This window comes from Carcharhinus amblyrhynchos, chromosome 3 (genome assembly GCF_965287045.1).
Source record: "Carcharhinus amblyrhynchos chromosome 3, sCarAmb.v2.hapA, whole genome shotgun sequence".
Lineage (NCBI taxonomy): Eukaryota > Metazoa > Chordata > Chondrichthyes > Carcharhiniformes > Carcharhinidae > Carcharhinus > Carcharhinus amblyrhynchos.
This window is the reverse complement of record NC_137326.1, coordinates 74,722,744-74,747,156: the sequence shown is the minus strand read 5'-3', so window position 1 is coordinate 74,747,156 and position 24,413 is coordinate 74,722,744. Positions and strand designations below refer to the sequence as shown.

At 39.8% G+C, this 24,413-nt stretch overlaps 1 protein-coding gene across 3 annotated transcripts in view; it reads right to left on the bottom strand.

Annotated features, from left to right (window-relative positions):
- wdr33 (WD repeat domain 33) overlaps positions 1 to 24,413 on the bottom strand; it is a 101,978-nt gene that overhangs the window by 46,751 nt on the left and 30,814 nt on the right. For all 3 annotated transcript variants that reach the window (XM_080185305.1, XM_080185307.1, XM_080185306.1), the window contains 5 exons: positions 15,032 to 15,100; positions 11,471 to 11,575; positions 10,114 to 10,209; positions 8,022 to 8,173; positions 5,645 to 5,742 (listed from right to left, as the gene is read on the bottom strand). In XM_080185305.1, coding sequence (XP_080041431.1) covers positions 5,645 to 5,742; positions 8,022 to 8,173; positions 10,114 to 10,209; positions 11,471 to 11,575; positions 15,032 to 15,100 — 520 coding nt within the window. The remainder of the gene's footprint in view (positions 1 to 5,644; positions 5,743 to 8,021; positions 8,174 to 10,113; positions 10,210 to 11,470; positions 11,576 to 15,031; positions 15,101 to 24,413) is intronic.

The following is a 24,413-nucleotide window of genomic DNA, read 5'->3' as shown; positions in this document are numbered from 1 at the left end:
CCCTGTATCCACTATACTTACATTATTAAACAAAAGAATTAATACTAGATTCTAGACTATTAAGAGTTTAAGAACTAGCACTTAATTAGTGGGTTTGAAAGTGATGTCACAGTGACATTTAGCATTACATAATGCCAAAGTCCTATTTGACATTGAGGAATGCTTTAATATAAGTTCCCTCTCCAATAATCACTTTGTTTTTTTCAAATGCCTTCCTTTTGGTTGTACAAATCTATATATTTCTGCATGAAGTAGCACGGAATGCTAACATTTGCACAAAGCATGCCCATTCATCTTCTTGTTCTCAGCACATGTCCTTGGAGTATTTGAGAGCTATAGGGCCCTTGGTCACGCTGTGGCACCATAGAAGTAATATTAACCAAAACTATTGAAGTTAGTGACTGAAATAAAAAAAAACAAGTCATACGTCACTTCTGAACAAAAGCTCTATATGAATTGTGGGTCTCTCAACACACTGTGGGAAGAATGCATTTCCCAACAAGGAGTGGCTAGAAGGTCAGAAATAATTAACTCAGTTGATCTGTGTGCACGTGTATGCCACAGAAAAAGAGAAAGAAAGAAAGGAGGATAACAAGTAATTATGATTTGATCTAATTTATATAATTTATTCAGCTCAAACTCTTTTCCTGACCAAGGCCTCAGTCCAAATTTCCAAGTCACTGTCAACATTACAAGAGAAACAAATACATTTTCAAATCCGATCTCCCTTTTTTATAATCTGTCATTTTAGCATACCGGATTCAAACCAAATAATGCAAATCCACCCTATTAAGTAGCAATTGCTGTGACTATCAATAAATATTGTAGTCTAAACAGAATACTTTATAGCAAATTTATCCCAGTCATTTCACCAATCTTTCATCTTGGATCAGAGGCCTTTGCGAAATGAAAATTGTTCCCTCATTTCAGTTTTTCATGTGATCAGTAAGGAATTGAAAAGATAGATTGGGGTCAAGGCATGCTCTATCAAACATTGGTTTTATATCCATACTGTTTGACCAGTAGAATGATGTGCGCAATCATTTATCTTTCATATCAGATGAATCAGTGATAATGGTCCAGATTTTGCGGTCAATAGCATACCAATGACACTCACCACTGATTCCAAAGAAAGTTGTTCACAACAATCTAGTGATCTCTATGGCATAGATTTCCACTTTCCTGATAAGCTATTTAATACTGCTGCCCAGGAAAAGGAATGGTCTTTTTGACATATAACCGCAGTTGTATCAGCAAGCAGGTAAGCAGCCAATCAAACCGAAGTATTCAAACACAGCAAACCAGGAAGATGAAAGCACTTAAAATTTTTCATTTTAACTTTAATGCTGAAACAGCAACTTAAATGATAATTGAGTTTAAATGCAAGCTTAGAGTAAACAAACTCAAAATTTATTAAATTTGATGTTTTTTAATGGAGAAATTTGATATTCCACAAATATAAAATTAGCTTGTCAGAGCTGGAGAGGTTTTTTTTTAAAGCAATAATTATGAAATTAATATGTTGTTAAAACCCAATTACTCCTAATTTTTTCAAATGTTTTTATACTGAGATTAACAGCATGAATGTAAATTTTCATCAATTTAATTGATTTTCCATTGATTGCAGACTGGGGGTCCCTCAACACTGCATCTTTGAGAGTGATATAGAATCAATCACGGCAACATCTGGATTTCTGCATTACTCTGCATCTCCAAAAGTTGCTGTCATTCTCAGTTGAATAAAGACAACAGTCACTGACAGTTTCACCATCATCACTAAGGTTGGGCAGTATAGTCACATCAATGAGATCATTATACATTTAATTGGGTTCCAGTTAATAATCACAGACTAAAATACCCCTGGGACATGGGTAATCAATAAAAGGTAAAGGTTCTAGGTGAACTAGTGCATTTCAACACTACTCTTTCAATTCTGAGACTTGGGTTTGAATTCTGCATGGGCAGTTTGGCTTTCAGATGAACTATTACCAATTTAGTTCCAAAAATAAAGTCCACAGTACACATTTGTCTTCAGGATTCTGATTCATAATTCAGCAATCATACTGAACGCTAATAAAAGACTAGAGGAGTTCAGATGCATGGTTATGGAAGTTGTTATCACTCAGGAATGAGACATTATCATGGAAAACAAAGAGGAATAATTTAATTTTCTGGACTGCAGCCTCATAGCTGAAGCATAAATGAATATGGAGATACTTGAGCACATGTTAGCACCATTTGAAGGTGTTTGGATCAACTATCCTCAAATGAGGCTTTATTTGGAGTAGTAAGCTTTGAATCAGTTAGATTGAACTGGCTAACTGTTCTACACTGCACATACAAACAATCAGGACAGAATTCAGGCATTCAGCTAGAACAGGAGCTACTGTTCTATATAGCTTGCTGTGGCTGTTGTCAGCCCACTGAATTATCAGTCACTATTGAAATGAAGCAGGAAAATATTTTTATTCTGTATGCTTCTGAAACCTGCTGTGAGAATCAATTTCAAACCCATTTTACATTCACAATATATATTTTTTGTTAAAGATTATGGCAGTTTTGTGCCCAGTGCAAGAGTTAGTGCTGAGTAAAACGTTTCCACTGTGAGCACCAATATCAAGACCTCTCAGGCAATATATGGTACATCAATCCACAAGCAAAACACATCTGTGATTCTGACACAAAAATGTGCTTTAATGCCAACCTCAGACATTGACAATTAACATCGGAGCACTTTATGTTGTGAGCCCTTGTCCACTGGGAATTTGACTTAAAACAAGCTAGCTGATTATGTTCCAGATTGCATCAGTGTGGCTGGATATGGGTTGAAATTCCCACCAAGCAAATAACTTCATGACGCTTAACCTATCACAGTGGTTAAAAACATAGCTTTCAAAACTTACATAAACAAGATATTACACTGTCAAAACCTTTGAAGATTCATTTTCAGAATTTTGCAAATTAACAAGTGTACAATTGAAATATCCCTTGGCGAATACGATAAATCTTTAGGGAGTGGGGGGCACGAGAGAATGGTGGATTTCATCTAATCATTTTAGTGCACTTTAGGATAGGCTACTCAGATTAAGGCTTATATAACAAATTTCCAGAGTTTTAAAGTAACTAATCTACTTCATGATGAATCAATGAAAACACAGCTACTCAGAAACGATGACATAGAAAGCCCTCAGCTTCAATCACTGTACATTACAGTGCAATGACAAGTGCTTGGCAACGCTCCAGTCTAACTGAGACCAGAACTAAATCAGGTTTTCTCTCAGAATATACATGTATAAGTGTACAGTAAAAATAACAGTTCGCTGACAAGTAGTGTGCAGATGAAAACACAAAAAAAAGACTTATGATTCAAACTTTCACTTCTTTGGTCTGGTGGCATGATTCCCACTTGGGGAATTCACAAAAATCATCTATCACTCCAAACATTATGTGCTTCTGCTCAAACACATTACCTCACCTGTTACATTAATAGCAAATATTACTATTAAGCTATTGTTTAAGGTGTATATGCATATTACAATTTGTAGTGTGTTTGGGCATTAGAGGAGTGAAAATATCAACCCTGTTTGCTGGCAGTCCTGGTAAGTGATAGGCCACATGTACATGTTTTGGTGAAGAGGATAGATGCTTGAACATTTCTCAGTAGAACCTTCCCCCCAGTGACTCACTAATCAAAGAATGCAGTGTGGTGTGATGTAAAGCCGTAAGGAAGACCCAGATTTAATTTCCAATCAGCACTACATTAACTTGACAATAAAGGCTAACATTGAGGGTAACACGTCAATATTTCTGAGATTGTTTTGGAATGGGGAGAGGACAGAAGCAACTTTCATGTCAGCTTCACTCATTGCATAACATTCTTGCTTCTAGATAAAAGGTGTGGACTTAGCTTGCACCAGCGTTTGAGATCTTGATTGACTATGAAGAATGTTGCATTGTTGGAGATGCTGTCCATTAAGTAAAATAGTATACGATGCTAGATTAATTAATGCAAGTATCAATTTAATCATGGCTGAACTCCAGATCACTATTCAGCCACCTTCCACCATACATGAACAACCTTGGAACCAAGATAACTGGAGAACTCCAATATAACACTGCCTTCAAAAAGAAACAGATCTTCCAAAGAAGCAACTTCTATTGCAGTGATTTAATCGATCCTAAATCTGCCACGCGCTAATTATTTGATAATGGGTTCCTCAGTTTACAAAAGATGAAATCATGAGGATAATGCTGACATCTCAACTACATGTTAAACTTGAATACACTCACACTTTGAATAGTTCACTTTGTGACTGCTTTGAAAAATAACAACATGAATATTCTTCAAAGCAATAAAGCCTTCACTTAAAACAAAGAAGGAATATTTCTAAAATAATATTTGAAATCTTTATCCCTTTCTCTAAACACTCTCCTCACCAAGTCCTAAAACCTCTTGGTACACAAGTGGAACAGACTAACGAATGAAATAATGTTAAAGGAAGCCATCTATGTCACAGACTCATGTCCCATTGGTACAGACATACCCAACTGATACAAGTGCCCCTCCATCAGTACAGGCTGGACCTGGATACAAATAGTTAAGTGTGAGCTGTAGTTCAGTGTTAGCACTCTCAACTGAGGCAGAAGGTCTTGGTTTCAAGTCCCATTCCTGGCATGAGCACGAAGTCTAGACTGGAACTCCTGTGCAGTATTGAGGAAGGCTGCACTGTCAGAGGTGTTGTCTTTTCAGATATGTTGCTAATCTCAGGCAGATGTAAAGGATTCCATGGCATTAATATCTTATGGAAGAGTAAGGCAGTACTCTCCAATGCCCTGGCCAACAGTTATCTCTCAACCAACAACTAAAAAGATCACACTACAATTTGTGGGAGCTTGCTGTGCATAAATTGGTTGCTTGGTTTCCTACAGTACAATAGTGGCCACGCTTTAAAATGCTGTGCAACATTCTGAAAGAAGCTACAGAAATACAAGTCTTTCTTTCAAATCCCAGGGATTACAAAACCCAATTTGATAGAGAAATAAAAAACACACCGACAGTTATGAGCAGCATACTTAAGCCACAATGTTCAGATTGTGGAATAGGTGTTATGCAGCACTGGGGCTGCATTATGAACAATTGGGTGCTAACTGTTTGGGATTGGTTGCAAGAGTGACGTGTGTGTGTATGTATGCAAAATTTTTGTGTCAATATATGGTTTTCATGCGCTTAAACAACAAGACTTAATTTCTTTGGTAAAATTTCTGGGGGGCAAACCTATGTGCTTTTTGAAATAATGAAACGGAGATCCACAAAACTACCTTAATTACAGTTGCTCTCGGAAAAAAACACACATTACAAAGGGAGACATCCCACAAAAATATTATAATCTTAGCATTTCAAATGAGAGGACACATGATATGATGGACAGAAGTATCGGGAATTGAAGAGTTATGAGAAATATGCGGAAGATGTATTAATAATACATGTTTTGCTACTCTCTGCATGAAGGGGGAATGGGGTTTTAAGCAGATATTTGACTAATTGTCACAGCCTACTTAAGCACTGGTTGCTGGATTATTGCCAGATGTACATGTTAATTTAAACTGCTAGGCCCAGTACACAGTAGAGTTTTGCTGTACATACCTCGAAGAATACGCTCCTCGTGGCATCGAAGAAAGTCCCAGATGCGAACTGTGCCGTCGTCAGAACATGTGGCAAATTTATTATCCGTAGGTGAGAAACTGTTACATGAAGACACACAGTAGGGGAAAGAGGTCAGCATTTAACAGGAGCCGAATTGAGCCCATTCTGGAGCATCCTCACAAAGCGTTCTGTACAAATGGACTCCAGAAGTTAACTAGAATAACCACAATGCTTTACACTGGAACCTCGATTATCTGCCAATGTGGGACAGAATTCTTCCCCAGCAGGAAACAGAAACTGGCAGACAATCGAAAGTCCCCTAATACTTAGACTGATACCAAGATTTTTTAAACTTCCAATTGATTTTAGATTAATTAATGAGGATGAATTAATTGCATGTGCAATTAAGACCCACATTTTTTTCATTTAAACATGAGTATCCTCAAATAAATACCAGCACATCAACTCCTGCTGAGCTCCGAGACACAAAGCTCTAACCACTACTGGGCTCTCAGACAAAATGCATTGACTCACATTGTGCACCCACACTCAAAGCCTAACATTAGAACAGTGAATTCTATCAGGTACCAGTCATTCAGTACCTACTAATTCTGTTGGATGAAGAATCCAGAAGTTGTGAAAATTCTATTTATAAACATTTCACTATGTATTAATTGTAAAATTATATGCAACTAAACAGGGACTCCCATGAAATTTATAATTGGGTATAACTGAGTGTCCAGATGGCAGGTATGTCTATAATCGAAGTTCCACTGTGCTAAATAGATAATACCTAAGCTGTTGAGCTTCTGCACCACCAAGGACAGTGCACACACTGCCACACTGGTGTTAACAACTGGAAGAAACAGTGACTATACCTGCAGCATTTAAAGGTCAACATGGCATCTCTAGAATATAACGTTCTTTGGAGTCCATATGCAAATACTGTCCTGATGTCTCTTTCTGTTTTAACACTTCCTACAATGCACTTTTTACATAGCATTAACTCCCAGTCACATCATTCATAGAAGCAGGGATGAGGGAAGTTACAGAAGAATACTACAAGTTAGATTGCAGAAATGGCATTGGGAAATGTAGTGTGCTAAGGGAGGTAGACCATTCGATTTCATTGTTTAAAAAAATGTGATTGTGTATTTTCAAATCAGATAACCACAGTAACCCACTCAATGATTTTCTGACCCAAGAAGTGAAAAGTATCTGCAAATGTGAAATCTAAAAGTGCAAGTGTCACATTGCAAGTATTATACATTCAAAAGATGCAGCTCAATCAGCCACACTTGGTGCAAGCACTTCAGTGTTGCACATCCAGTCTTCAACATCTCCAGACACATCAACTTTAGTCATAGTAGTGTATGCTGCTGCTAGTTTACTGATATTTACCTTCTGGTTATTTACTAACACTAGCTGCCTCTGGTATGCTGTGCCAACACACCACAGCCCAAAATCAGAGTTTAATCAGGACATAGATTGGCATTAACCTGGCATTGCAGATCTTAAAAGAACAGCTGGAAACAGAACACACTCCTAGGATCCATGGAAAATACCTTGCCTCACCTAGCTGCTAAGTGGATTGTTTTAGCTCCATTATCCAAATGGAAAGGTTTTCGAATGAGCTAATGCTACAACATAGTCTGTCACAATACTGGAAAAAACTGTGACATAATTTTCTCAAAGTAATGGAAACCCAGATGAAATGGGATAATTTAATTTTTTAAAAACAGTTCTCCCTGGAAGTGAATTCAAAGTACGCGATAAGCAAAAGTTACAGTCTGCAAAGCCCACCACTTTATTTTACAATTTTGATGTTGGAAATATCAAAATGGTTTTAAAATTTAATTTCTTTTTGAAGTTCTTCAATCTTGTTTGCCACTGGATGTAGCTGAATGTCAGTGATCTGGTATTTATTTTTAATCCCTGCATTGATCACCAGCATTGGGACTTCGCTGACCATTTTACTTCGGTGTTGAAACTGGCTTTATTTCTGAAGTTTTAACCTTTATTCAGTTTTAGAAAAAAAGGAAATACTTTATTTAAAAATGTAAATTCTTGCTTTACAAAGAACTCATAAAAGGAATACTTGTATACATTAGCACTGCAGCAAAACTCTGAGCAGTACAGCATACGGTCAACATCCACATTTCTCAAAAATGGCAATGTATCAATACCACACCATAGTTCTAGAGCAGACAATGTGGCACTTTGTGTAAAAGAGGAAACAAATGAAAATATTGAGCATAAAATGTGAAGCATTGCTCCTAGGGTCTCATAGAAACCATGCATGACTTCACCTAGAATACATTGAAATGACAATATAATTATACCAATCCCTATGGAAAACTGCATAGCATTAATCCACCTGGCCTCTCTAATCGCCTCCTTGTGAGCTTGGAACATCTTCACATTGTTCATGTTGGACTGCCAATACTTCACATATCCACCGTGGTCAGCTGTCAGCATCCACATATCATTGTGAGACCAAGTCATGGCTCTAACTGGACTGTCATGAGCCTGTTGGGAAAAAAATGATTACATTCTCAGATGGATTTTTGTTTCTGTTTCACATGAAAGTCTCATCCATAAACACTTTAAGCAAAGATATCAGTTCAGATACTTTGTTTTAGGGAATATTTTGTGTCCCCAGCACCATGCATGAAGGTCTTTTGCTGCTTAAGACAATGGAGTCCATACTCATACAGCTGCCTCTCCAAGCATGTTTACATACGATAATCTCAGCAAGTACTTCAAATGGGGATGTAAATCAGGAATGATGGAAAGGGCACCCTCATCCAGTATCAACATTAAAAACGGTAAAACTAACAGAGCAGCCTATTCATCTGTCAGTGGCAGCAAAGGTATAACAGCACATTGTGAGGAGCACAAAGTTGGTACTTTAGGCAACTACTGCACATTAACACAAATAAGGTAGAGCAATGACATCAAGTCTCGGTACAATCTGGGGATCTCTGGGCCATCTATATTAACTTTGCATTTGCAGGCATAGGAAGTTCATTGCTAATACAGGGAGTTAGTTCTGTATGAAATGGACAGACTGAACATTACCATGAAAAGTCTACTAACTGAAGTTGGGCCTCTGACAACCACATGGGAAATATTCAAAAGTGGTATAAGATGCATGAGAAACTTAAAACCCGAGAAGTCAAACTGGGATAGAGATGGAAAAAGTTGAATATTAACGGAGGAAAAAGAGATGAGGCTGTGACAATTAAATGAACCAGGGGAAGAGAAATGACAGAGAAACCAGAAAAATAATTCAGTTAAAAAGCACAATTTTGTACTGAACATTTGGTCTAACAGATGAAATACAAATAAATGACTGAAATACATTTCTGGAGCTCAGTAGATAATATTTTATATCCTGGAACTGACTAACATTCATGACTCAATAAGAATTCAGCTCAACAGCAGAACTTCATTAAGGACAACTATCTATAGAATGTGAGTAATAAGATACAGAGCAGGACAAGGATGAATATACTATTAAACAGTATTGGGAATTAAACATTCTGATTAGAAAGTCTTGAAGAGAAAGGCTACAGAAGAAAAATTAATGAAAATATCCTGCATCAAATAAAAGAAATATAAAAAACAGAATTTTCAATACAAAGACAAGAAAGAAAAGGTGTGCTACATGGGAAATGTGGTTGGAACGACTGAGTAGAAGAATAAAAAAAAATGCAAAACCGCTATTTGGTGGTGAGTGAATACTTCCTAGTGAATGGTGACCACTGAAGCCCAGAGAAACGAGAACTGCTGGTAATTATCACTATTGGAATAAGGAAGGTGTGATTGAGACTACTCAGCCAACATTGCAGACCTGCAACAACCTCAACAGAAAACATGATTTGTGTCCGTAAATGCCCGAGGCAGCAGGCTTTCAATCTCAGCCTGGGCCACGAAAGGATTCACCAGGACAAAACACAGAACCTTCAAAGTGCAATAGGGAAAAATGGAATGGGGAACCTCTGTGCATGAATAGAAAGGAATGGATTTTGTTGGCCTTGATAAAAGATTTGATACAAGCTATCTAACTAAGTGGTCAAGATATTACATTGTTGAGATGGAGGGGGAGAAAGAAACTTCAGAAAAAAGGAAAAGTTACAAGTAAGCACAGTATCAAGAGCAGTGTTACTGTAGCTACTGAGAAATATAGTCTTGCAGCCCAATAATACACCATCAATAAGATATCTCCAGAAGCAAGAAAATGAGAAGTCTCACCCACACCTGGCACAAATGCACATTCACTTGGGACACCAGTTTGCCAATGTAATTCCAACTGTCAGTTTTCCTGATGACATCAGTTTTTGTCATTAGAAATGTATCACTACTACAGAAACAGCTGAGTTCGACATCACCGTTCTCGATTGCTGTAACATAAGTTATATTCTCTCTGCCCTCCCCATTTGGCAATGAACTGGAGATTCTCATACCTGTAAAATAGTTTCAAAGTTAAATGTCAGCCCATTCCAGAGCGTGAACTCGCCACTTGAAGCCCCGGTGACTAACCGCCTTCCTTCAGGAGTCCACTAAACATAGAACAAAAATAATTATTCAGATATTCAAACATGTTCAATACTCAGTACAAAAAATATTTACAGCTATCTCTTTCATTTATACACTGCAGCAACAGGAAGAGGCATTTCAGTTCAATAATTAAACACATTTTGAATATAAAGCTTTTCTTGAGGCTATTAAACATTATTCTGGAATGTATATATATTTGAGACCAAATTGATACAGATGGGAAATTTTGTTACTTCTGTGGCAGCACACCAAAGTTTGCATTTATATGGCATCTTTAAGACAGTAGCATTTCAATTTACAAACATCAAAACCAATCCCTTAGGTAAAGCAATGATGTCTTTGATTGCTGAATACAATGGAATTCACACTCCGACTGCTGCCTCTCCAGAGTTGTTTGCACATGACATGTGTTGCTTGAACTGCAAGTGACAGCTTGTCAGCTAGTTTGGAAGCAAAGGTTTTCTTGTGCCTATATGAGTTAAATCCAGATGCAAAAAAAACCTGAAAGAGAACAGGTTTAGGGATTTGAACTGGAATAGAATTCCCACTGTTCAAAACATTAATGATCTTGATGAATTTTTCATGAACAGTGTATCTACATTATGCACAGAAACAAAATGTTCTGACCAAGAAATAGAGCAAAAGTAATAAATGGATTTAGATGACAAAAGATATGGAAAAAATAGTAATGACTAATAAGTGCAATTAATGTCAGTGCAAAAAACAACCAAGGTAAAACAAATAATTGAAAGTAAATTCCAGTTATATATAAGTGATGTTGGGTAGAACGGTGGTACAATGGCAAGCGGCATGTGGCACAATGGTAAGCACTGCTGCCTCACAGCACCAAGGACCCGGGTTCAATTCCAGTCTCAGGTGTCTCTGGAGTTTGCATATTCTCCACGTGTCTGCAGATTGACCAATTTTGAATGGATAAAAGATAGGTTGGAGGAGAAAAATTGAATGAAAGAGGCTTTTCCCGATTATACGTCACGTTGCCACTGTTGTATGCCAGTTCCACTACCATATTTTTGAATCAGAATATATAACCAAATTTGATTCAAGTCCATCAATCTATTCATTATAATGTAAGTATCAATGGGACCTTGGTTAGTAGATGTTTCTTAGTCCAAAGTCGTGGGAAGTGCAGCTCACAGACTCTTAAAAAGTGATTTCATTCCCATTTAACAAACCAGTTTGGCACAAGGTCAAAAAAATTACAATCTACTTTAGTTTAACTCTTACATTCTTTTGAGTACTTACCCTGACAACAAAGACAGGACATTTCACTTTATTGGTTGAGGTTCTTACAAATTTTGTTGTTACAGCGTTCATAGGATTTTGCAGCATTCCCATAGGTGGCACCAACTGGAAAACATTAAAGATAACATCAGGACCCTATGTATTAGGTGGTAACAGCAACTAACAGTACAGGCATGAATAGAACCAAACAATGGTACAGATCCATAAGAAAGCCAAGTTAGCCAGCAGCAAGGAACCAACCAAAAATCATAAATCAGACTAAAAAACATAAATCAAACCAACCCAACTGCACAACCAAAAACAACCCAGACCAACCCAATAGTCTAGCTGAAATTTAAGCCAGACCAACACAATGCTGCAACCAGCACAACAATAACTGGGGCAGGTCAATGAAGAACCACATACCTGAATCACCAACATTAGAACAAAACCAATAAAAAAAACTTAATACCCCACATTCATCTGTCTGCCTCTTCCCTATAAAGTATAATATCCTGGAATATTACATTTATTTGTTGAGGTTCGAATGCAGAGTATTTCCCACTAATTCTGCCAGAATGCTCAAGCACTTCATTTTTTAAAAATCCTATTTTTAATTTTCTTAGATGGGTGTTGCATTCTTGCTAAGATATTCTTTCACATTGAGTTAGTCCCCGATGCTATCCACAGTACTGCACCAATCTTCTCCACAGGGCATAATGCCACACAACCAATAATTGTATCATGTTTGTTGCAGTTTCCTCAGTGATCAGAAGCAAAGTGCCATTTTCCTCCTGAACTCAGTTACATCCAGTCTTGGTTCTTACTGCAATCTTTTTCCTTTTAATTCAGTTACAGGATGTGGATGTCATTGCCAAGTCAGCATTTACTGTACACCCTTAACTATCCTCATGAAGGAGATGTGAGCCACCTTCTTGAACCACTACAGTCCATGCAGTGTAGGTGCATCCACAGTGCTGTTTGGGAGTTCCAGGATTTTGACCCAACAACGCTGAAGGAACAGCGGTATAATTTCTTGTCCAATAGGTGGAACCTTCAGGTGGTGGTGTGTTCCTACGCATCTGCTGTCCTTGTTCTTCTTAGTGGTAGAGTTGTGGGTTTGGAAGGTTCTATTGAAGAAACCTTAGCAAGTTTCTTGCCAAGAAGAAACTTAGCGAGGGTATGCCAGGGGACGAGAAAGTGAATGCTTGAGGTGGTGCATGGGATGACAATCAAGTGGGCTGCTTTGTCCTGCATGAAGTTGAGCTTCTTAAGTTTTGTTGGAGTTGCATTCATCTGGGCAAGTGGGGAGCATTCATCATACTCTCAACTTGTACTTGGGGAGACAGCAGCTGAGTTACTTAGTGCAGGATATTCAGCTTCTGATCTATTATCTGCTTTTGTAGCCACAGAGAGAGAATGTGTGTGTGTGTGTGGCTAATCTAGTGAAACTTCTGGTCAAATGATAATCCCTTGGATGTCAATGGTGAGGATTGTGGTGATGGTGCATGCATTAAATTTCATGGGGGAAGGTGCCAGGATTATCTTTTACTAGCAATGGTCATTACCTGGCACTTCTTGGTTGTGAACGTAAGTGCTCACTGATCAGCCCAGGCCTGAGTAATATCCAGGTCTGCAGTCAGGAACTGTTGGATTATTTGAGTAGCAAATGGAACTAAATGCTGTGCAACTATCCACTTCTGAATTTACATTGGAGAGAAACAGCTAAAGATGTTTGGGCCTAGGACAATGCCTTGAAGAACTCTTGCACTGATATCCTAGGTTAAGACAATTGATCTCCTAACAGTCAAAAGCGTCTTCCTTTGTAGTACGTATGACTGCAGCTAGTGCAGTATCACCCTCACCCCACCTTACCATCTGGATTCAATTTTAATTATTTTGGAAGAGAATTCATTTGCACCTCACTTTTAGAATTTAGCTCTTCTGTCCATGCTTGGTCCAAGCCTGGAATAAGATCTGGAGCCAAGAGCTCCTAGTCAAATCCAGAATGAGTGTTTTCTCAAACAGCTTATTGGGGAGCAAGTGCTGCTTGATAGCACTGTCAGTGATACCTCCATGACCTTGCTGATATCAAGTGTAGGCTGATAGACAAGAATTAACCACACTGGATTTGACCTGTATTTGTGGCATGACATACCTGGGCAAGTATTCACTTTGTCAAGTCTACGCCTGTGTTCTAATTGTACAGAAAGGGCTTGACTAGAGATATGGCCACTTCTAGAGCACAAGTCTTCAACACTACAGCCAGACTGATATTAGGCCCAACCCTTTGCTACAGCTGATGTGCTCAGCCAATTCTTGATATCACATGGAGTGAATCAAATTAGTTCAAGATTGGGTTCTTAGATCATAGGAGGAGGTCAAGATGGATCATCTATTAGGTACTTTATGGCTGAAGATGGTTGTAAATGGTTCAGCTTTGTCTTTTGCACTTCTGCTCGCTGCCACTATCATTGGTGATAGGGATGTTCTTAGAGCCTCCTCCTGTTAATGGTTTAATTGTCCACTACCAGTTAAAACTGAATGCGACAGGACTATAGAGTATAAATCTGCTGGTTAGAAAATTGTTTTGTTCCATCTACTGCAAGCAGCTTTTACTGCTTAATATACACGTGTTGGCACCCAATATATCGGGAGCTGCTCTTGGCATGCACTTCATTATTCCTTGTTGAACCAGAGGTTGTACCCTTACTTGGTAGTGCAGTAAGTAAGCAACGCTGTGATGTTACAAATTTGGCAGAATTCAATTCAGCTAATAGCCCACAGCACCTCACCGATACCTAGTTTTAAGCTGCTAGATCTGTTCTGAATCTATTTCATTTAGTGATAGGATTACAGAGCACTTGAAGGGTGTCCTCAGTACGAAGATGATTCTATCACAAACATTATCACAGACAGACGAATCTGCAATAGGTGGATTAATAGGTTGAGGTCAAATAGGTTATTTCCTCATTATAATTCTCGTATCACCTGCCACAGTCCAGCCTGGCAGCTATGTGCCTCAGGGCTCAGTGACCACAGCCGGTAATGGTGTTGCTGCATCATGGTGATGGACATTGAAGTTCCCAACCTAACATCTTCTGTAGCTTTTCTCTTCCAGTCCTTCTTCAAAGTGGTGTGCAAAATAGAGGAGTACTGATTCATCAGCTGAAGGGGGACAATAGGTGGTAACCAGCAGGAATTTCTTTGTCCATGTTCGACATGATGTATAACTGTCTCTTTGATGTAGTTTTAATCTAAGCTGCATTCTTTCTTCAGTCAAAGCTATTAACCGTAAGTGTGCCTTAGTTTGATTTACTTCTCATCAGGCTAATTCTTGTGAAATAATTTATTTGAGTTACATACACAAACAGAATAATGTTAATGAAATAAAAGTTCATAATGAGCAGCATCCAGTTGTTCTGCTACCGAAATACAAAAATAAAACAATACCATTGCCACCAAAGTAGAACTGAATTAAAATGACCAACCACACCACCAGCATAACAGGATCACCTAACACGAGCAGCAAACTAAATTGGCGCAGCAAATTTACAAAGACTTTGTCTTTGTGATGCTTACATCATTATAATATGCTGAATCTGGCTGGATTGCACGAAGGTCTCTGTGATCTCTTTGCCAAACTCGATTCTAAAATTGAAGATAAAAAAAATTAGAACTCAAGAACTAAACTAGAAAAATTACTTACATATTCATTAGGTAAGTTAAAAGTTAAAAGCTAAAAGAATGCATAGTTATGATTTTACACAATACTTCACCATCACATTCAGTATTAAATGAGGCTTTACACTCTGCATAAACCAGTAGTGCTAAATTTTCATCTTGAACAGCAGTGTGTGAATGACCCTAGTTCTACATTTATATATTGGCCTCAGTATTTTCATTTGTTCCACAATACTATGTTAATTCCCAATGCTCCTTCCTGCTAGAAGACATGTCACAGAATACAATACATACTTCTCATTCTTAAATTAATTCACTGTCAACACTTCTTGCAATGAGAACTTTCACTCAATATATTCTGGCAGATTGACAATAATCTTCAATATAATGTTAACAGCAACACCACAGAGCTGTTCCATTCGATGTTGCAACATTGATATTTCTCAATTTGATTCAAACAAAAAGATTTAACCAATCTTCTCAGTGCACATTCTTTTCTAAATTCTACTCCTCTTCACCTCTTCCTTTTGGTTGCTGGAGCGTAAAATGTGTTAAGAAATCATTTTTCTGTGATTTAATCATAATCACCAAGTCACAGAGCATAAAGATTGAGCCCAAGTACTCTGAACCAGTATTGAGCTCCCTTAACCCTGGAGCAATTGTCAGCCTCATCCTATGAAACTAATTCAGGAAAAACAGGTATATTCTCATCAATGGAGGCATAACAGTGAGGAAGACTTAAGCAACAGACCAGAAAACACAAAATCAATGGCAATAACACAATACACCATTCCTAAACTTTGTTCCTTTTATGTTGCTGGAATTTTAAAAAACGCTTTCTCAATCCAATGTAACATTGGGCAATAACTTTCTCACTCGCCAGTGTCATATATGGGGAGGCTAACCCTAAAGATGCCCTGGGAAACCATTTCAGAAGTTCCAGGTGAGAGTTTACACAGCAATTGTCCAGAAGCACCAACTTCCCCAGGACAATTATATTGTGCTGGGATGTGGAGATGCTGGCATTGGACTGGGGTAGGCACACTAAGAAGTCTCACAACACCAGGTTAAAGTCCAAAAGGTTTATTTGGTAGCCCAAGCTTTCGGAGCGTGGCTCCTTCAGCAGTCAGTGGGATGTACACCCCCCCCCCCCCCCCCACCCCCCGACCCCCTCATGCAGAATGCCACCAGCCCCCTCATATGAGAGGTCTCTCCCCCACCCACCTCCCCAAACGCAGGACATCCCACTCATGCTCTGCGACCCCACATGGGGTGGCCCACTCATGCACTCTGACCCCATCAGGGCAGCCCACTCACGCTCTCTGACCCCATGTGAGATGGCCCCAAAATCCCCGACTCCTGGGTACTTCCCATCTACTGCTCATCCCCCCCGCCCCCAACAAAATCCAGCTGGACAACCTCAACCCCAATGATCACTATCATCCCTGTACGATAGTGTCTGCCCCAAGCCCCACCAGGTCAGACCAAACCCATCAAATCAAACCGTTCCCTTCTCCTGATCCTATGCCCCATCCCCTCCAATAACAACACTTGAGAAGTTTGACACCATCCTGAACAAAACAGTCCCCTTGGTTGGTACCTGTTCCACAAACATCAACTCTCTCAACCACCAGTGAATATTAGCAGCAGTGTGTGCACGATCTACAAGATGCACTGCAGAAACTCACCAAGGCTCGTAGGCAGCAATTTCCAAATCCCAAGAAGGACAGGGATAATAAATACCTGGGAACAAGACCACTTGTAAGTTCTTCTCCAAGTCACTTACCATTCATATACCTTGGGTACTTACTTGCCCTGGCCTATTGTTTTCTACAGGACCTTTAAACCCGCTTCACAGCAGCTAGTGTGTTAAAAAAAAGGAATGTACTCCTTTATTCTGCTTCTTTTAGACTGCAACATTAGAGCCAGGGACTCTGCTGCCTGAATCTCACCCTGCTTGCATGAGTAATATAGGATGAGACAGGCACTGAAAAGATTTAGTGCAGTAAGTGGATGCAGAGTGGCAATCTGAGCTGATTGCCATTCCAAGGAAGCTTTTCTTTATTCACTTACGGGATGTGGGCTTTGCAAGCTAGGCCAGGTCAGCATTTTTTGCCCATCTTAGCTGCCTTTGACAAAACTGTAGTGAGCTGCCATCTTGAACTACTGCAGTCCCTGAGCTGTCGGTACACCCATAGTGCTGTTAGGAAGGGAGAGTGTTGCAGGATTTTCATCCAGTGACAGTGAAGAAATGGCAATATATTCCCAAGTCAGGATGGTAAGTGATGTAGAGAAAAACTTACAAGTGGTCTTGTTCCCAGGTGTCTGCTATCCTTGTCCTTCTAGATGGTAGTAATCTTGGACTGAGAAGTTGCTGCCTAATGAGCCTTGGCGAGTTTCTGCAGTGCATCTTGTAGATTGTACACACACTGCTGCTAATATTCACTTTTGGTTGAGAGAGTTGATGTTTGTGGAAGGGATACTGATTAAGGGGGCTGTTTTGTTCTGGGTGGTATCAAGTTTCTTAAGTGTTATTAGAGCTGCACTCATCCAGGCAAGTGGAGAGTATTCCATCACACTGACGAGCAGGTGGGCAGGTTTTGGGGAGTCAGCTGTTGAGTTACTCACCACAGCATTCCTAGCTTTTGACCTGTTTTTACAGCTAGTGTTTATATGAATAGTCCAGTTCAGTTTCTGGTCAATGAAGACCCCCAGGAGGTTGACAGTGGGATATTTAGTGAAGGTAATGCTATTGAATGTCAAGGGGCTATGGTTAAATTCTCTCTTGCTGGAGATGGTCATTGTCTGGCACTTATGCAGCACAAATGTTACTTTTCACTTATCCGCCCAAGCCTGGATATTTATTGTCCAGGACATGCTGCATTTGGGTATGGATTGTTTCAATATCTGAGGAGTCACAAATGATACTGAACATGGTGCAGTTATCAGTGAACATACCATTTATGACCTTATGATGGAAGACAGATCTTTGATGAAGCAGCTAAAGATGGCTGGGCCTAGGACACTACCCTGATGAGCCCCTGCAATGATGTCCTGGAACTGAGATGATTGACCTCCAACCACCATAACCATCCTCCTTTGTGCCATGTACGATCCCAACCAGTGGATGATTCCCTCCCTCCTCCTCCCTTCCCGCATTTCCACTGACTTCATTTTCGCTCAGGCTTCTGTCAAATGCTGCCTAATGCTGAGGGTAGTCACTGACACCTCACCTCACCTCTAAATTCAGAGATGAAACTCAGTTATTTTGTTCACATCTAAATTAATGCTGTAATGAGGTCTGGAGCTGAGTGATCCTGGTGAAAACCAAACTGAGCGTCAGTGAGCACATTAATGCGAAGCAAATGTCACTTGATAGTGCTGTTCATGACCCCTTCCATCACTTTACTGATGGGGCAATATCTGGCCAGATTGGATTTGTCCTTCGTGTGTACAGGACGCCACATTTTTCCATATTGATGGGTAGATGCCAGTTTTGTAGCTGTACTGGAACAGCTTGGTTAGGAGTGTGGCAAATCCTTAAGTTCTTCAGTACTACTGCCAGAATATTGTCAGGCTCTTTGTGGTATCCAGTGCTTTCAGTGGTTACTTGATATTACGTAGAGTGAATTAAATTGGCTGAAGACTGAAACTGTGGTGCTGGGGACCTCCAGCGGAGGCCAAGATGCATCATCCACTTGCTGAAGATTGTTGCAAATACTTTTACACTGACGTGCTGGGTTCCCCAATCATTGAGGATGGAAATATTTATGGAGCCTCCTCCATAATTGTTTCTGGAGCATTATCTGTAAATTATAATTCCGTGAGTATGACTATGTCATGACTATGCTGTTGCTAGACTAGTCAGAGACAGCGCAAGTCCTCAAATGTTAGTTAAGGGGCCCTTTGTAAGGTCCACGTGGTTGGGTTTGCTATTGTCATTTCCAGTGCCTAGGTCGATTCCTTTGTTTTCTTTGCAGCAGTTGGACACAACTGTGTGGCTTGCTAGGTCATTTCAGAGTTAACCACATTGCTGTGGGTCTGGAGTCACGTAGTCCAGACCACGTAAGGACAGTAGGTTTCCTTCCATAAAGCATGGACATTAGTGAGCCAGCTGGGTGACCAGAATAACACAATGGAGAGCTTTTAATTGTCCAACTATGCATCAAGTTACAATTTCTGCCATGGTTTGTGCAGGTGTGGTTTAAGGTTGCCCATGAATTTCATTGGCGTTCCGGGAGAGTTATAGCATTGTAGCAAGTGGCTGGGAAAAGAACAGCAGACAGGGTGTTGGACGCAACTCAAGGATACCAGTAATATGCAACATTGTATGCAGAATTCAGTTGGACATTAGCAAGCCAAATGTGGCTACCTTTCATCCATCCCCTTGTATAGTACTCTACTCAGCTAGAGTACACAAGGGCTTTCACTGATGGTGTTCGCTGGTATGTGTTTGCCAATATCTGGACCACTTGATCCTGATGTCCATTTTGGTGGCTTTCTTCAGGTGGGTGATTAACATGCGGACCAGCTTCACTTCGAAATAGATCAGAGTGGGGCTAATATTGCACATTATTGTCACAGAAGGTGACTTTCAGGGTGCACATAGCCTTCTTATTATCCGGAAGGAATGCAGACACTGTTGTTTAGTGAGGCATTGGCCTGGCTATTTCCTGAAATATTCCTCTTTAGTGTTTAGTTCTTCATAAAAGATGAACTCAAGGTGGTTGGAGGTGACTTTCTTGCTAGGACAAGGCATGTGCATTTATAAATATGCAGGGCTTCACTGGCAACATATTATCCACAAAGGCACTGAGGAGCACAAATATTAAGCCTTATGGAAGTCTGCTGTTAAAGAATGACTTGTCTCAAATCAATACTTAACTGTCTATTATTCAGCATTGCCTATTGCTGGAGTAGTGCTTTGAGGCAGGGGGTCAGCCTCACAAATTTCAGCACCAGTCCCTTAATACAGACCATGTTGTAGGCTGACAACAGGCTTACAAAAACTGCAGCATTGGATTTCCCCAAAAATGTGATGCCTTCAGTGAGCATTCACTTAACAAAAGGGGTGCTCCTCTGCAAAATGCAGTCCAGGAACTTACAGGTCATAAAGCATGGAAGCTCACAAAAGCCTATCCAAATGCTTGAACAATCACCATAAACTAGAACTTACATTTATAGCTCATTGGGCATTCTCCCCAAGATGAATTATTTGTTGAAAAGTTGCCATCGTAGGAGCTTAACAGAATCTACAAGGTTAATGACAAGTGGAAAGGAAGCAGAAGAGCACAGCAGCTTTTTTTTATTTATTAGTGTCACAAGTAGGCTTACATTAACACCACAATTAAGTTACTGTGAAAATTGCCTAGTTGCCACACTCCGGCACCTGTTTGTGTACACTTAGGGGCAATTTAGCATGGCCAATGAACCTAACCACCATGTCTTTCGGTCTGTGGGAAGAAACCTGAGCACCCAGAGGAAACCCATGCAGACACAGGGAGAACATGCAAACTCTGCAGTCACCAAGGCCAGAAATCGAACCCAGGTCCCTGGCACTGTGAGGCAGCAGTGCTAACCACTGTGTCACTGTGCCGCTACTCAAGATCATTTCAGGCCTCAGCTTGGAAACAGTTCTCTTACCCATACTTGCTGCAGATAGAGAGAGAGAAAGAAGTAAAATATCTTGGATAGAGAAAAGAAATATTAATCCGAACGATCAGATTAAATCTAGAGTGTTCAGTGATGAAAGATTTTGTGCTGCTCCCCAAAAAATAAATAAAACTAAACACTTGGATGTAATTAAGTACTTCAGTTACATTACGATAAAAAGGAGGATCAAATCAGACAGAACTTTAGAATGCTACAGCATAAAATAAGATGTTTCACTGTGATGGTTGTTTTAAAGAGCTGTCAAATTTTCCCAATTTCCAAGTATTTATCCAACTCCCTTTGGAAAGCTATTATTGAATCTGCTTCAGGCAGTCTAGATCACAACTCACTGCATAGGAGCAAACTTTCAACATGCCTCTGACTCTTCTGCCAGTTACCTTATTTCTGTGTCCTCTAATCTATTTGTTACTGGAAACAGCTCCAAGTTATTTAGTCTATCACAATTATTCCTGATTTTGCACAACTCTGTTAAATCTCTCCTGAAACTTCTCTGCTCTTATGAAAGCTGACACTGCAGTCAGCTTTCTGAGAGAAAGCTATACTGCAGAAGGTGCTGTACACAATTTGGTGTCACATTTGATCTCAAGACCACTTACCCACTTATTTTCTCTTTTTTCTCTTTTGTAATATTGCCCCTGTCTCAGCTCATCTGCAGCTGAATCCCTCATCGATACCATTGTTACCTCTAGACAAAGCTATTCCAACCTACCCCCAGCCGGTCTCCAACATTCTAACCTCTTTAAACTTGAGGTCATCCAAACTCTGCAGTTTATGTCTTGACGCACAGCAAGTCCCATCCCGCTATATTTCCTGTGCCCAATGATCTACATCAGCTGCCAGTCAAGTAGTTCTTGATTCAAAAATTCTTACCCTTATTTTCAAATCCCTCTATGACCTCATCTTCCCCTATCTCTACAATCTGCTCCAGTTCCAAAACTCAGATACTACAATCCTCTATTTCCAGCCTATTGTACTTGCCCAATTTTAATTAGTGGTTGCGCCTTCAGTTGCCTAGGCTGCAAGCTCTGGAATACACTCCCTACATCTCTCATCTAACTTTCTTCTAAAACACGCCTTAAAAACTACCTCTTTCACCAAGCTACTGGTCAATTGATTAAATTTTTCTTATGTGGCTCATAAGAAAAAGCTCATCGTGCCTACTCTGCCAATCAATATGACCATGGCCAATCTTGACTTTCAACTCCATTTTCTTGCCCACTCCCCATATCCCATAGTTCTATGAAACAAAGAAATGTCTAACCCAGCCTTAGATGTAAAAGAATTCTCCTCTTTTTAATCTTAAACTGTGTCATTTAGTTCTAGCCTATGCCGCGAATGGGAACACCCATCTGTTATCTACCCTGTCAAATCCCCTCAGGATCTCATAATGCATCTTCCTTGGTCATCAAGTCTAGGAGTGGAATTTGAAACCAAAACTATTTGCTCAGAGTTATTCCTACTGCCCTGGTTTATACTTACCCTTTAATCAACATCACAGAACTACACTGTCTGGTCATTGTCACATTGCTGTTTGTGGGAGCTTGCTCTGTGCAAATTGACTATCTTATTTCCTACATAATAAGTGACTACACTTCAAAAGTATTTCATTGGTTGTAAAGCACACAAAGAATTCCAGTAGTTGTGAAAAGTGCAATACAGGTTTTTTTTTAAGGAAAATGTCCTCAATTTCTCTAGTCTCTCCATGTTAACTTAAGTTTTGCATGCTTGCACCATTTTAGAAAACTGATTTTTAGATGTCTGGAGACAGCTGGACAGGTAGGAAAAATGGCTATGAAGGCATAGGGAACACTTGCCTTTATTAACTGAGGCAGTGAATATAAAATCAGGGAGTTATGATGGAGCTGTATAAAATGCTGGTTAGGCCATAGCTACAGCACTGTGTGTAGTTCAGATTGCACCAGAAAGATTACACAGAAAATTCACCAGAATGTTGTCTGTGCTGAAGCATTTCAGCTATCAAGACAGACTGGGTAAGTTGGGGTTGTTTTCCTTGCAGCAGAGAAGATTGAGGAGGGACCTGATTGAGGTGTATAAAATCATGAGGGGCATAGATAGGGTGGAGAGGAAGCAACTTTTCCCCTTAGTAGAGGAGTCAATAACCAAGGGTCATAGATTTAAGGTGAGTAGGAGATTTAGAAGGGATTTTAGAAAAAACTTTTTCACTCAGAGTGGTAGGAATCTGGAACTCACTGCCTGAAAGGGTGGTAGAGGTGGGAATCCTCATAACACTTTAGTAGTATTTAGATGTGCACTTGAAATGCCACAGCATACAAGGCTACAGGCCAAATGCTCGAAAATTAGATTAGAATAGATAGATGATTAATGGCCAGCATGGACATGATGAGCTGAAGGGCCTCCTTCTGTGCTGTAAAACCCTGACTCTAAAACATCTGCACTCTCCCCAAGGCTTTGCAAATTTTCCTTTCGTACGAATGGCAGCCTCGTTCTGCATATGGTTGCTTTACAGAACAGGCATTGTCTAGTATTGACTGTTAGGTATCAACAACACTGACACAAGATACAGCCACATATGTGAAAATAAAACCTAAGGGGCAACAAAAAGTGGAACAGAAATCAATAGGCCACCAGTCGATATAAATGGCAACCACAGTGAAACTGAACATTGGAGTATTCAGTGGCCAAAAGGGATGATGCAGATTTGATTTCCATTCTGCTTGATTTCAACTGGGCAATCCAAGACTGGCTTCAGTGGCTCCATGAATAGGACAGGGTAGTACTTCATGCCATAGTAAGCATTCTCAAGAGCTGTCTGCCTGCTCATTGAACAGCAGATACACAAATCAAGACAGACAGAAGAGCAGCGATAATCTATTTAGGACATATCAGTTTGGGGGAGGGAATGATCTCACAAAGCAAACACAATGCAGGGTGTAAGCATAGATAGAACCGGGGAATGATCTTTCGGGGGGAAAAGAGTTTAACCTAACACTGATACTGGGGAAAATATTTCAGAATTAGAATCATGGGACATAATTTTAAATGCCCAAACAGGAGTGGCTTTGGTTTCACCTGAAGATTAAATATTAAAAATCTACAACAGAAAACTTAGTTGCCTCAAACTTAACACTTCCAATTTTAAAGGAGGTGGGACGAAAGTTGAACAACCAATACTAGCTCAGGAGGTAGGTGGTTAGTGAAATCTTTTAGAGTCTACATGTCTCCATTTTAACCATTTAAATATTCTTGTCCAGGTTTCTGGGAAGAACAACCTCAGCCTCCATGACCTACAGCACTCACCCAATCACCAACCCCATCACTGACCCAACTCCCACCTCTTACCATTTCTCCCACTAAGGCACAAGCTCTGTGCTCAAACCTGTTCCTTGCTGCACCATTATGCTGCAGATTTCCCCACCAACAGGCAGCCAAACTTGTCAATCAGGCAACTGGAGAGTCCACTTTAAAAAAAATGGAGATACTCATGCCATAGTCGTAAAATTCCACAGCATTTTTGGAAACAGACTTTTGGATTTCCGGATCACAATTCCTCTTCCTGACCCTAGGAAATATCAAAGGCAAAGGCTCTTACAGCACAAAAAGCAGCCACAGTCATTAAGCCCATTCT